At 39.0% G+C, this 14992-nt stretch overlaps 1 protein-coding gene across 1 annotated transcript in view; it reads right to left on the bottom strand.

Moving 5' to 3' along the window:
- Positions 1–14992, bottom strand: part of LOC101353403 (T-cell receptor-associated transmembrane adapter 1) — a 49242-nt gene that overhangs the window by 19872 nt on the left and 14378 nt on the right. Inside the window, exon 3 of the mRNA XM_023732909.1 lies at positions 5815–5851. Within this exon, the coding sequence (XP_023588677.1) occupies positions 5815–5851 (37 nt within the window). The remainder of the gene's footprint in view (positions 1–5814; positions 5852–14992) is intronic.

The following is a 14992-nucleotide window of genomic DNA, read 5'->3' as shown; positions in this document are numbered from 1 at the left end:
AATGGTTAACAACCCCATGACATGTCAACACTGTCCCTTCTCAGCCTTGGGTTCCCTATCACCAGCTTTCCTGTCCCCTCCTGCCTTCTAGTCCTGGGATCTTGGCTTTTACTATTACCCACTGCCATCGAGTTGATTCCGACTCAAAGTGACTCTAAAAGGCAGAGTAGAACTGCCCCATAGGGTTTCCAAGGAGCGGTTGGTGGATTCGAACTCCAGCCTTTTGGTTAACAGCCGTAGTGCTTAACCACTGCACCACCAGGGCTTTTACTATTAGGCACTTTAAAAATCTTCCAGCCTCTACCCATTACCCAATTCCAAAACTGCTTCTACATTTTATGTATCTGTTAGAGCGGCACTCCACTCCTGTGGTTCCAAATTCTGTCTTAGTTATCTACACAATTCATCCATAACATCACATAATCAGAGAATAGACAAGCTGTGAAGTACATAGATAAACTTGTGAATTAATATGACAAGCACATTTTATAGATAAATTCTGCATTGCATATTCAAATTTTGCCTAAATGGAGATTTATTACCATAGATTATTAAATCAGTAGGGGAAAGGATAATGTCTTTCCTTCTTTGTAGCTCTACTGTCTAGCACATTGACTGTTTGTGGAATGAATATAGTAATGTATGTTATGAAAGGTCAAGCCTCTTCCACATTTGCCCTGCATCTGTGAGCTTGCTTGCTTTGAGACAGGTTTTGGACCGATTTTCCCTTCTGATTACTCACATCTTAATCCAAAGCCTTCCATACCCAGTAATTAGCAAAATGTTCAAAACACAAGACTTCTTTTTTTTTTTTCATCATACTTCAGGTGAAGGTTTACAGAACAAATAGTGTCTCATTAAACAGTCAGTACACATATTGTTTTATGACATTGGTTAAAAACCCCACAACATGTCAACCCTCTCCCTTCTTGACCTTTTTTTTTTTTTTTTATGAAAATATACATAGCCAAAGATACACCATTTCAAAAATTTCTACATGCACGGTTCAGTGACATCAATTACATTCTTCCAGTTGTGCTGCTATTCTCACTTTAGATGAAGGTTTACAGAACAAAATAGTTTCTCATTAAACAGTTAGTACACATGTTGCCCTATGACAATGGTTAACAACCCCACTACATGTCAACACTGTCCTTACTCAACCTTGGGTTCCCTATCACCAGCTTTCCTGTCCCCTTCTGCCTTCTAGTCCTTGTCCCTGGACTGCTGTGCCTCATTAGTCCCATTTTGTTTTATGGGGCTGTCCAGTCCCCGGCTGAACGGTGACCCTCGGAAGTGACTTCACCACTGAGCTAAAACGGTGTCTGGGGGCCATGCTCTTGGGGTTTCTCCAGTCTCTTTCAGGCCAGTAAGTCTTGTCTTTTTTTGTGTGTGTTAGACTTTTGTTCTACATCCTTCTCCACCACTTTCCAGAACCTCTGTTGTGATCCCGGTCAGAGCAGTCAGTGGCGGTAGCCGGGCACCATCTAGCTGTACTAGACTCAGTCTGGTGGATGCCTTGGTAGCTGTGGTCTATTAGTCCTTTGGGCTGATCTTTTCCTTGTATCCTGTTCTCCTCATTCTCCTTGCTCCCGAAGGGGTGACACCAGTGGAGAATCTTAGATGGCTGCTCACAGGCTTTTAAGACCCCAGACACTACTCACCAAGGTAGAATGTAGAACATTATCTTTATAAACTGAAAACACAAGACTTCTTGTCATGTTGTATTCTAATTGTCCTTTAAAGAATTTTTTTTTCTTTTCGTCATGGCATTTGTTGTAATCAGATCAGCAAATTACTTCTTATAAAAGCCAATGTCTTGACAGTCATCTCATACAACCCAATCTTAAGAGTAGTCAAAACATAAAGATTTCTGTGTGTGTGGAAGGGGGTGCGTGTCTGCCTGCAGCTCAGTTCTTGAATCTGCCAGAGGCATTCCCGCATGGATCATTAAAAAAAGAGAAAAACACATACCATTTAGAGGCCAACAAAAGACTTTTAATCTTATCCTAACTAGCCAGAAAGCTCTATGTTTTTGAAAAATGTTTCCATCTACCATTTCAGAAAGCTATTAAAGAACCCACTAGGAAATTCTCTTTAGATTTTTTTAATTTTTTAATCCTAAAGGAGAAATCTTCACGATCATGACACATTAAGGTCAGAATATACTGCCCAAGGAAACAAAATTTCTTTGCTATGATTTATGCCTTAAAACTTTAAAAATAAATAAAATAAAAATACCATCATACTGTACAAATTTCTCTGCATCTAGTTCAATAAATATTAAAGAATAAGTCATTATTTTCTAGTATAAAAGAAAGTGAGTTACAATTCTCTTTACTATTTATTGAAGAGTATTCAACTATAACTTCATATGATTTTAGAGTATTGATTTAGCACGTTTCCCTATTGATTGACATTACTCTTACAAACAGCACACCACTAGAGATCCTTGTACAGATATACTTCTGAGATACTGTGGGTTCAGTTCCAGACCACCACAATAAAGCAATTATTGAAATAAAGAGAGACACAGTTTTTTTTTGTTTGTTTCCCAGTGCATATAAAAGTTATGTTTACACTATACTGTAGTCTACTAAGTTTGCAATAGCATTATGTCTAAAAAACAACATACATACCTTAATTAAAAAATACTTTATTGCTAAAAAATGCTAACCATCTTCTGAGCCTTCATTGAGTCATAATCTTTTAGCTGGTAGAGGGTCTTGCCTCTATGTTGATGGCTGCTGATTGATCAGGGTGGTGGTTGCTGAAGGTCGGGGTGGCTGTGGCACTTTCTTAAAATAAAATAACAATGAAGTTTGTCGCATTGATTGACTCTTTCCTTCACAAAAGATTTCTCTGTAGCATGCAATGCTGTTTGATAGCATTTTACCCACGGTAGAACTTCTTTCAAAATTGGAGTCAATCCTCTCAAACCCTACTGCTGCTTTATGAACTAAGTTTATGTCATATTCTAAATCCTTTGTTGTCATTTCAACAAAGTTCACAGCATCTTCACCAGGGATAGATTTTATCTCAAGAAACTACTTTCTTTGCTCATCCATAAGAAGCAACTCCTCATCCATTAAAGTTTTATCATGAGATTGCAGCAATTCAGTCACATCTTCAGGCTCCGCTTCTAATTCTAGTTCTCTTGCTATTTCTACCACATCTGTAGTTACTTTGTCCACTGAAATTTTGAACCTCTCAAAGTCATCCATGAGGGTTGGAATCAACTTCTTCCAAATTCCTGTTAATGTTGATATTTTGACCTCCTCCCATGAATCACGAATGTTATTAATAGCATCTAGAATGGTGAATCCTTTCCAGAAGGTTTTCAATTTACTTTGCCCAGATCCATCAGACGAATCACTATTTATGGCAGGTATAGCCTTACAAAATGTATTTCTTAAATAATAAGACTTAAAAGTCAAAATTACTCCTTGACCCATGGGCTGCAGAATGGATGTTGTGTTAGCAGGCATGAAAACAGCATTAATCTCCTTGTGCATCTCCATCAGAGCTCTTGGGTGACCAGGTGCATTGTCAATGAGCAGTAATATTTTGAAAGAAATCTTTTTTTCTGAGCAGTAGGTCTTAACACTAGCCTTAAAATAGTCAGTAAACCACGCTGTAAACAGATGTGCTGTCATCCAGGCTTTGTTTTTCCATTTATAGAGCAGAGGCAGAGTAGATTTAGCGTAATTCTTAACGGCTGTAGGATTTTTGGAATGGTAAATGAGGATTAGCCCCTAACAAGAGAGTCAGCTTGTCCTTAGAAGCTTTGAAGCCAGGCATTGACTTCTCCTCTGTAGCTATAAAAGTCCTAGATGGCATTTCTTCCAATATAAGGCTGTTTCATTTACATTGAAAATCTGTTATTTAGTGTAGTCGCCTTCATCAATTATCTTAGCTAGATCTTCTGGATAACTTGCTGCAGCTTCTACATCAGCACTTGCTGCTTCACCTTGCACTTTTATGTTATGGAGATGGCTTCTTTCCTTAACTCTCATGAACCAACCTCTGCTAGCTTCAAACTTTTCTTCTGCAGCTTCCTCACCTCTCTCAGCCTTCATAGAGTTGAAGAGAGTTAGAGCCTTGCTCTGGAGTAGGCTTTGACTTAAAGAAATGTTGTGACTTCTGTGCAGACCACTAAGACTTTCTCTATGTAAGCAGCGAGGCTGTTTTGATTTCTTGTCATTTATGTGTTCACTGTAGTAGCACTTTTAATTTCCGTCAAGAACTTTCCCTTGGCATTCACAACTTGGCTAAATGTTTGGTGCAAGAGGCCTGGCTTTCAGCCTAGCTCGGCTTTCAACGTGCTTTCCTCACTAAGCTTAATTCTTTCTAGCTTTTGATTTAAAGAGAGACAAGTGTGACTCTTTCATGTGAACACTTTGAGACCATTGTAGGGTTATTAATTGGCCTAATTTCAATATCATCATGTCTTAGGGAATAGGGAGGCCCAAGGAGAGGGAGAGAGACAGGGAGGGGTACAGCTGATGGGTAGAGCAGTTGGAATACACACAATATCTATCAATTAAGTTCACCATCTTATATGGGTGCGGTTCATGGCACCCCAAAACAATTACAATAGTAATCACAGATCACCATAACAGATATAATAATAATGAAAAAGTTTGAAATATTGTGAGAATTACCAAAAGGTGACACAGAGACAGAAGTGAGGACATGCTGTTGGAAAAATGGCACCAACAGGCTTGCTTGACACAGGGTTGCCACAAACCTTCAATTTGTAAAAAAATATCTGCGAAATGCAATAAAGTGATGTGCAATAAAAGGAGATATGTCTGTATATGTGTATCTGTGTATGTGTCTTAAGTTTAAAGAGTTATTGCTAGATTTCTTTCTAGCCTGGATCCTTAAGTGCCTAACAATTCTATATATAATTAATCTGTATTCTTACAGCCCTAGATCATGATTTAGAATAAACTCTCCTGAAATTGATGAGAATTCTGCACATGCTGGGTGAAAGTCTCATTTTGTCCTCATCCAGCTCTCTCATTGACTTAGAATGAGTAAGTAACTAGAGCAGATAATAATCTGCAGATGGGAGTAAAAGTAACTAAAACTCACTTTTCATTTTATTGTAACCTAAGTGCAACATCCCTGAATCAAATCTAAAAGCAATATGTTGTTGTTGTGTGCCGTCAATTCTGACTCATAGCGACCCTATAGGACAGTGTAGAACTGACCCATAGGGTTTCCTAGGCTGTAATTTTTACAGAAGCAGATGGCCAGGTCTTTGCTTCCACAGAGGGGCTGGTGGATTTGAATCCCTGACCTTTCGGAGAGCAGCCTACTCTTAATCATTGCACCACCAAAAAAAAAAAACAAAAACAAAAAACATAGCTGTCGAGTCTATTTCGACTTGTAGTAACCCTATAGAACAGAGTAGAACTGCCTGATAGGGTTTCCAAGGTTGTATTCTTTACGGGAACAGATTGCCCCATCTTTCTCCTATGGAGCCACCGAGTGGGTTCGAACCACTGTCCTTTTGGTTAGCAGCTGAGTACTTAACCACTGCACCACCAGGGCTCCACCAGGGCTCCTTAAAAGCAAGATAAAAAACAAACAAACAAGAAACCCCAAAACCAAATCCGTTGCTGCTGATTCGATTCCAACTCTTAGCGACCCTATAGGACAGAGTAGAACTGCCCCATAGGATTTCCAAGGAATGGCTGATGGATTTAAACTGCTGATCTTTTGGTTAGCACCCTGAGCTCTTAACCACTGTGCATTTTCCCGTGTTACCAGAAAATCATAACATATGATTCATTTTCAACATACCTGGGAATGTAGTCATCAGAGTACCCGTATACTTTATCTGAAAAATATTTAAAATAGACAAATTAAAAAAAAAAGTTAACATAAACTAGTTACAGATTTTCCTACACAGATGGGAGCGTAGACTCAGTTTCAGTTAACATCTGTGATCCAGCCACTCCAGCCAGGGCTCACTCATCGAGGTTTAAAGACCTTCTCTGATTTGAGCCAATCAGATTCTGTCTTGATGACGTATGATGGAAACATAGCTGGGAAGTGATGTGGAACCCAGATGTGTGGCCATGTGATGCACTGAAAAGGCTAAGCTGGAAAGTTGGAGCCTCCATTCCTGCCTTCCCTGTGGTTCCTGTCCACTGTGGGCAAGGCCATACTTTCTTCTTTGGGTTCCAGGACGCACCTCTGCATTCTTCTCATAAACTGTCCCCTTTACCTATGCTGGTTAGAATAGGCTTTTTTTCCTTACAATAAAAGATCCAAAGAGACATTTTTCTTTTTCTTTTCCCTACCCACTACCTTTTTTTTTGAAATGGCTGTTAACACTTCTTGGCGTGTGAGCAACAACATAAAGACGATGTTGAGGAAGTTGCTCTGATTGTGATTCCATTTCATCAACAGAGTGCAAGTAGTGGTCAGGAGAAATGAGGGGACTAAGGAGAAGAATTCTGAGAAAAGTTGGGAACACAGCATCTACAAATCATCAAAATAACAGAATGACTTCTAACAGAAACAGTACTCTATGATCTGAAGAGACAAGACTGACCAGAGAAATGATGTAGGGTATGAAAACAATGTCTGCCAAATCTCAGTAAGTAACCAATCTGATGAATCTTGAAGCAGGAGGCTCCAAGACAAATAAAAGGAAGTATTTTTACTCCAAGTTAAATAGTTAAATCTATATATTTAAAAGATGTAGGAAAATTTAATTTCCAGAAATCTTTTTAGTGAAAGATGATGGATTTATAATAAATTATTGAGGGAAATTAAGAAACAATCAGGTGCAATTTTAATAATATTTAGGATCAATATTATGAAGAAATTTGTACTACCTGTAAACAATTACAAAGATTATCTTTAGTTAGATTTTGTTAGACACAGTTGAGTTATTCTCCAGAAAGCTCATTAGCTGTTGTTAGAGAAACTTTATTGGAGTAAATTATGAAAATGGTCACATCAGGGGCTGGAATGGATATTTCACATATCAACGTGTTTTAAAGAGTTCAGTGAAAGATCCAAATGCAGGAAGTTTTTCAGACCATATATACCAAGCTGCTATGGGACCAAAAGTGACAAATGTAACCCTTTGGGGATGTATCAGAAATACACTTCTCCTAGTCTACAGAAAATATCCTACCAAAAACTTCACATAAAAGATGTGGTTATTTTCAACTACCTTCAGATTAGTTTTGGAAATACGAATGCACACAAAGGCTGGGAGCAGCCTGAAGAGGTCTAAAAGATGTTACACAGTTGCCACAAGTTAATGGAAGCCCAGAAAATCAGAAATCTTGAGTAACGTAAATGATATCAATAAGCATAAAAAGAAAAATTAGTTAATATATAACAGGAAATTGTAAACTGGAAAATGAAATATGGTATATAGTATGTGTTGATATCTTGTTACATGAAGGAAATGTTCATACTCGGGTCATTAGTTATTCACATTTTCTGGAATTAACATGCATATGCAAGAATTTATTTTAGTTAAACCATAGCCTGATATATCACAGGACAAATTCAGAGTTAAGAATCAGAATACTTTGGATTTTGGTACTAGCTCTGCAATGCATTTCCATGGGACAATATGCAAATCACTTAAAAACTCTGATTCTCAATTTATCCATAAAGTAGGGCTAATAGTGCTTTCCTCATGGAGTAGATGTGGAGGTTAAATGAGATAATCTCCACTAAAACACTTTAAAAAATGGCAAAGTTAGTTATCAATATATGCATTCTAAATCCATATCATATAACAAGCCATAATTTAATGTGTAGATTTGAGTTGGGAAATTTCTTCATTAAATGAGTTAACTGAAAATTGGCTGATATAATTCAGATGCTATTTTAAAGGTAAAAGAATTCTAAGTAGAGCCTGATTTGGACTGAAATTGCCAAATCTCACCTTTAACAAGAGGATTGTCACCAGCTGAACAATACTTTGAAAATGAAAAATAAAAATAAGCTAACAAAAATTTTTAAAGCAAAAATAAAGAGAGATTACTTAACTGGAATAAGAAAAAAAGGTATGAAGTAAAAATATTTCCCCAAAGAAACCAATATGTTTAAAAGATAATGTGGATTTTTCTATTGTAATTGCTTGAAGTATGAATGTTGGTACCTGGAAAGTAATCCTAATGTAATGTGTAAAACGATCAACTCAACGCCACCTAACAACAACATAGAAGGAAAATATAATTGAAGGTATTATCGGTGGGAAAAAGTAAAAGAAAAGCTATGTGGAAAAGAGAGAATAGAAGCAAATAACATAAAGAATACACTATAGCAATGTGATGCTTAGATGAGAGGAAAGGGACTAAAACAATAAAGAAAATACTAACTGGGAAAAGAGTAGGGGCAGTGGTGGTTCACTGATAGAATTCTTGCCTTCCATGGAGGAGACCAGGGTTTGATTCCTGGCCAGTGCACCTCATACGAAGCCAACACCTATCTGTCAGTAGAGGATTGCCTGTTGCTATGATGCTGGTCATGGGTTGTATTGTATCCCCAATAAATATGTGTATCAATTTGGCTAGGCCATGATTCCCAGTATTGTGTGATTGTCCACCATTTTGTCATCTGATGCGATTTTCCTATGTGTTGTAAATCCTGTCTCTATGATGTTAATTAGGTGGGATAGGTGGCAGTCATGTTAATGAGACAGGACTCAATCTACGAGATTGGATTGTATCTCGAGACAGAGGAAGCTCATGCTACTAAGAAAGTAGCACTGGGAGCAAAGCACATCCTTTGGACCTGGGGTTCCTGTGCTCAGAAGCTCCTAGTCCAGGGGAAGATTAATAACAAGGACCTTCCTCCAGAGCTGACAAAGAAATCCTTCCCTTGGAGCTGATGCCCTGAATTTGGACTTCTAGCCTACAAGACTGTGAGAGAATAAATATCTGTTTGTTAAAGCCATCCACTTGTGGTATTTCTGTTGTAGCAGCACTATATGACTAAGACAGAATTTGGTACCAAGAGTGGGGTGCTGCTCTAACAGATACCAAAAATGTGGAAGAGGTTTTGAAACTGAATAGGTGGAGGACTCAGAAAGAAGTGAGGAAAACTGTTACCACTGGAGACGGTGCAGATGGTGGGAAGCAGTGGCAGAAAACCAGAGGGAGCAGAGGACTGGCAGCAGCAGAGGACCAGCAGCAGGGGAACCAGGAAACCAGCACCAGACAGAGCTAGAGCCAAACCATGGAGCAAGAGAGCTGAGTGCCTTTGTGAAGGAGGCCTGCTGGCCGAGTGGGGTGCCTCTGGGCACTAATTGGTGGAGCTAGGCTTGCTGATCCATGGAGCAAGAGAACTGAGTACCTTCCAGCTGAAGTTTACTGGCAGAGTGGGGTGCCTCCAGGCACTTATCAGTAGAGCTACAGAGCTTTGGAACACTTGCCCCAGCAAGGCAGACTTAGGCAGAGATGGCCGAGTTGCTGAGAGGCCCAGAAACCGGGAAGCAGAAGCTGAAGAGACAAGAACAGAGGAAGCAGAGCTGCCTCAGTCTCAAAGGGGATGGCTGCAACCTCTCAGGTTTCAAAGGGTGGAGCCATGCTCTCTGGGGTTTCTAAGGGTGGCGTTGCCACTCAGATGGACTAGGAGAATGGTGCACCTAAAGCCGAGGGAGAAAGTTGCTGTCCCAGTGGGCCTGGAAGGCAGAGCTGAAGCCCAGGGCTGATAGGCCTCCGCTCAGAATCTGGAGAGTGTTGCCAATACCTAGAGTTTGGAGGGCAGGGCCATTGTGTAAATTGTCTCAGAGAACAGTGGATTATTTTCAAAGCCTTGAGGGGTAATGTACTGTGTTCTGCTGACTTGATTGGTGCCTGTTACCCTTTCTTTCCCTCCAGTTTCTCCCTTTTGTAATGGAAATGTCTAGCTTGTGCCTCTTCTGCCATTGTACTTTGGAAACAGATAATTTGTATTCTAGATTTCACAGATAAAGAGGAATTTTTGGATTTTGGACTTGGAGTTATGACTTTTGCTATGATACCATGGGGTGAATATGTTTTACATGTGGCAAGGACATGAATTTTTGGAGGCCAAAGTGTGGAATGTCATGGATTGAATTGTGCCCCCAAAAAATATGTGTATCAATTTGGCTAGGCCATGATTCCCAGTATTGTGTGATTGTCCACCTTTTTGTTGTCTGTTATGATTTTCCTATGTGTTGTAAATACTGCCTCTATGATGTTAATGAGGTGGGACAAGTGTCAGTTATGCTAATGAGGCAGGACTCAATCTACAAGATAGGATTGTGCCATTCTTTTGAGATGTAAAAGAGAGAAGCAGCAGAGAGACAGGGGGACCTCATATCACCAAAGAAAGCAGCACAGGAGCAGAGCACGTCCTTTGGACCCATGGTTCCTGAGCCAAGAAGCTCCTAGCCCAGGGGAAGATTGATGACAAGGACCTTCCTCCAGAGCCGACAGAGAAAGCCTTCCCCTGGAGCTGATGCCCTGAATTTGAACTTTCAGTCTATCAGACTATGAGAGAATAAACTTCTGTTTGTCAAAGCCATCCACTTGTGGTATTTCTGTTACAACAGCACTAGATGACTAAGACAATGCTGAACAGGTTTCAAAGGAGCTTCCAGACTAAGACTAGGAAGAAAGGCCTGGTGATCTCCATCCAAAAATCAGCTAATGAAAACCCTATGGATCACAATGGTTTGATCCCATTGTGCACGGGGTCCCCATGAGTCAGGGTCAACTCGATGGCAGCTAACAACAGGGGGTGAAGGATTTTATGTATTAAGATCAATTATTTTGAAGAATCACCCTTAAAGGGACTTAAATATTTCAAGGACAGCACATTCCATGGTACTCGTAGAATTTACATGTGTAATCTGGAGCTGGAAAACCAGTATTTGAGTGGTTCTAGTTTTACAGTCTTTACTATAAGAAGTTGGACAGAATATGATCTCTTTAAATGGGGAGTGGTAATCAAAAGTTCAAAGGTTACAGCTAAGGAGGAAGGTCAGCCAGCTCAGGCTCCTGAAAAGAGCTTGCTCTGTCATGAGAGCTTATGAAAGCTTACGTAAAAATAAGATGCTTGATTTAAAAGCTGCCTAGTCATTTCAATGATACGAAGTAAAATGGAGAATCATGCACATTGCAGTAAAGCAGTGACATCTGCAAGACCCCATGTGAAAAGAGCTAGGGAATTTTTGTGCTCCTCTCCTGTGATTCAGATGCAAACCCTTGTGGTCAGGTCAAGGTGAGAGGGTGTGATGCAAACATGCCTGCCTTTATGTTCCTCCTTTATACACTCTCCACCCCTCCAAACACGATAAACAACAAAAACAACAGCACATGGTTTAAACTACATACTAAAGTGTCTCTGATACATTTTTAATGTTAAAATGTGGAAAAAAACAGACCTTAATTTTCTAGTGAATAAGAGATACAGTGAGAAAACCATACACTGATTTATCCTTCTTCTCAAAACAGAGATGAAAGATGAGATAAATAATATTATTTCGATTTAATTGGGGGGGGGGGAACATTCCTATCAGAAAAAAATGAATATAATGCTCCTAAAGAATAGATTTGACAAAGAATTAGATTAAAATGAAAGATTTTTTGGGGGGAGGAAGGGAGAACTCCATTTCAAAGCTTCTACCGAGCACTGCTGCAGAGAACTTCAAGGAGAGGCTTATCTTGTCTATCTGATTGAATCTGTAGATACTGTACTGTTGCTGGGATGGAGATTTCCTTTTGTTAGCTATTTAATGCACTAGCAAAATTTATTCACTGTTACTAAAGCAGAGTATATTTTGCAAGTTTCTTAGCCACAAAGAGTAGCACAAAGATGCAAAAATAAAAAGCTACTTGAGGCCAGATACAGGGGCATTGCATTTACAGCCCAAGCAGCAGAAAAGCTGCTTAATGTGATGGGATCTCTTCTAGTCTGTCCAGAAGAAACAAGGCAAGGAGGAGTCTTTGGGAGAACTGTAAAGGAGTTAAACAGTTTGCAGAGATAATCCCGAATCCACCTGATACCTCTGGGTGAGAAAGAAAGATGCTGTTGTTTGCTCATATGGAATGGAAAAGCTGTCAGTTATTACTAATACTTGGAAAAAGCTGTTGGAAGAAATTGGGGTGGTTGGGGAGGGGCAGCAGAGAGAAGTGGGGTGGGATGAGACTCAAGGGCATTATGATAGTATCCAAGAACGCTGCTCCAAGGCTAAGCTAAGGTGGTTCTTGCTGTTGGTTGCTGTCAAGCTGAATCTGACTCCCAGCGACTCCATGTGTGGAGAGTAGAATTGCTCCACAGGGTTTTCAAAGCCGTGACTTTTCAGAAGAAAATCACCAGGCCTGTCTTCCAAGATGCCTGTGGACGTGTTCAAACTGCCAACCTTTTATCTAGTAGTTGAGTGCTTAACCATTTACACCACCCAGAGTCTGATAAAGTGTAAGACCCAGGTGTTGTGTGCTCCACTCAAGGAGGACATATTACTGCTCAAATAAAATGATTTGTAATAGACTAATGTTTACAACCAATTCCATGAAAGCCTACAGAAACTCTCTGAAACGTACCCAAATATGATTTAAATGAAAACAGCAGTTATTAAACTCAAGTTCTTGGACAAAGCTGTTAAATAAAATAGAGATGATGGGGGCTGGATAAACCTGTAAAACTACCGCCCTGAGATAATCTTTAAACCTAGAACCAAAAATATCCCTTGAAATCTTACCAAATATTAATGCCTTCCAGATTTATCTATGTTGTGAGATATTTCACAGATTCATCATTGCTCTTTATTGTTGCATAGTATTCCATTGTGTGTATATACCATAATTTGTTTATCCATTCACCTGTTGATAGGCACTTAGGTTTTCCATCTTTTTGCTATTGTGTGCATGTGTCTATTTATGTGATGGCTTTTATTTCTCTAGGATATATTCCTAGGAATACTACACAATGATAATGAATCCACAAAACATCTCACAAAGGAGAATGAAGAAAACCAAAGACACAAGGGAAATATTAGCCCAAAGGACTAATGGATCACAGGTACCACAGACTGAGCCCAGAAGAACTAGATGGTGCCCAGCTGCCACAACCAGCCACTCTGACAGGGTTCACAACTGAAGGCCCTAAATAGAGTGGGAGAAATGTAACTAATGTCATTAAATTGTACATGTAGAAACTGTTGAATTGGTGTATATTTTGCTGTTTACATTCTCAACAATAACAACAAAATAAATAAAACTGAAAAAAATAGTAAAATAGAAATGGGGGTGGGAGGAGGAGGTAAGGTGGGAGATGGAGAGGCCTGGAGGGTTGGAGAATGGTGGGAGAGGTGAGGATGCCAGAGAAACTACAGTTCATTGAAATAACAGTCATTACAATTAAGATAATGTGACAATAAAAACCAAACCCGTTGCCACTGAGTCGATTCCAACTCATAGCGACCCTATAGGACAGATTAGAACTGCCCCCATAGGGTTTTGGAGGAGCGGCTGGTGGATTTGAACTGCTGACTTTTTGATTAGCAATGGAGCTCTTAACCACTGCGCCACCACGACTCTTTCTACAAATATTTATTAAAGACCTACTCTAACACTAGTAGGTCCTTAATAAATGTTCGTGGAAAGATGGAAGGAAGCATGGGCCATCAGTTACAGTGATGTGGGTTGTACTAGGCCCAGAGCTGACCTCCTAAGTCCCCAGCATGGTGCTAAGGTATTTATACAATTCTCACAAGAACTGTATGATATAAATAGTATTTTCCACAATCTACAGATGAGCAAACTGAGACTCTGAGAAGTTGTTACTTATACAAGTTCTCCCAGCCAAATACTGAAAGCAGAGTTCTCGTCACATCAAGTTGACATCAAAAGACACGCTGTTAAAAATAATTGAAGAACTGAAATTGACTTTTTAAAAAATACATCAATAATTTTAATTAACTATTTCCTGTTGGTCAAAAATATTCTTTCCCACTACACTGTCTTCAGGCAATAGAGCAATTTCTAGCATGCCTGAGGCAGTAAAGGGGTTATATAATTGAAAAGAAAAAGAGAAATCTGTTCGGAACAAAAAGAAAAGATACAGCTTTCTTTTTAGTTAAGCTACTGTCTTATAGCAGTGATCAGCTTAGCATTATAAGCAAACAACTCTCCAAGGGAGTTTGTGTGGTGATATGGATGCTATGGATATGGCTAAATAAATTCTAATGTACAAATTACCAAAATGAGAATTGGAAAACCTATTCATATTGAGTGTGAAATACTAGTACAGTCAAGCATATCTGCGGCAGGAGTAATAGGTCAGTAAAATTAGACCAGTCCAGTTCCTGAACATGGTGAGAGAAATAAGTTCTAGAATTCATATTCACCACAGTTCAATGCAATCATAAGACTGAAAAGAAATGACTATTTAGGTTTGAAGTAAATATGTCAAATTTGCCAAATACAATTTGATGGACTCTTGGACTCAAGTTAAACATGTCAAACCCCTTATTATCTGGCCCTGAAAAAGTCTTGAAAGGATTACCATTGGAATTAATGGAAGAGTGGGCTCGTGTACAGAAGATTGTTCTTATTTTGGTTTCCACCTTAAATTATTTCACCTCTCTAGGTTTCAATTCACCTCTTTTAATCTAAGTGAAAATATTTTAGTGAAGAAATTAAAATATATTCATTATAAGCTATTGCATAAAGAAAAGAGCTACTCTTAGCTCAGTTTTTTTTTTATAAACAAAGGAAACTTTATAGATGTCTGATGATGGGTCATTTATACATCTGACTTACACAGTTTATTATATTTAGGTATTTAAAACCCCTTTGTTACCATTTTTTTATTTTTATCTTTTAATTTTTTGATGGCATGTGTTTTCAGTATTGAGTGTGTTTAAATTTTTGATTGGTACTATGAATTTTGAGAAATATGATCTGGTATACAAGCCAACAATAAGGCAAGTGGCACTCTGGTGCCACCAACTTGTGGTATGCCAATATACCAA

The sequence above is a fragment of the Trichechus manatus genome, unplaced genomic scaffold (assembly GCF_000243295.1).
Source record: "Trichechus manatus latirostris isolate Lorelei unplaced genomic scaffold, TriManLat1.0 scaffold00055, whole genome shotgun sequence".
NCBI classification, from domain to species: Eukaryota; Metazoa; Chordata; class Mammalia; order Sirenia; family Trichechidae; genus Trichechus; species Trichechus manatus.
The sequence above is the reverse complement of the archived record's forward strand: the minus strand, read 5'-3'. Positions and strand labels throughout refer to the sequence as shown.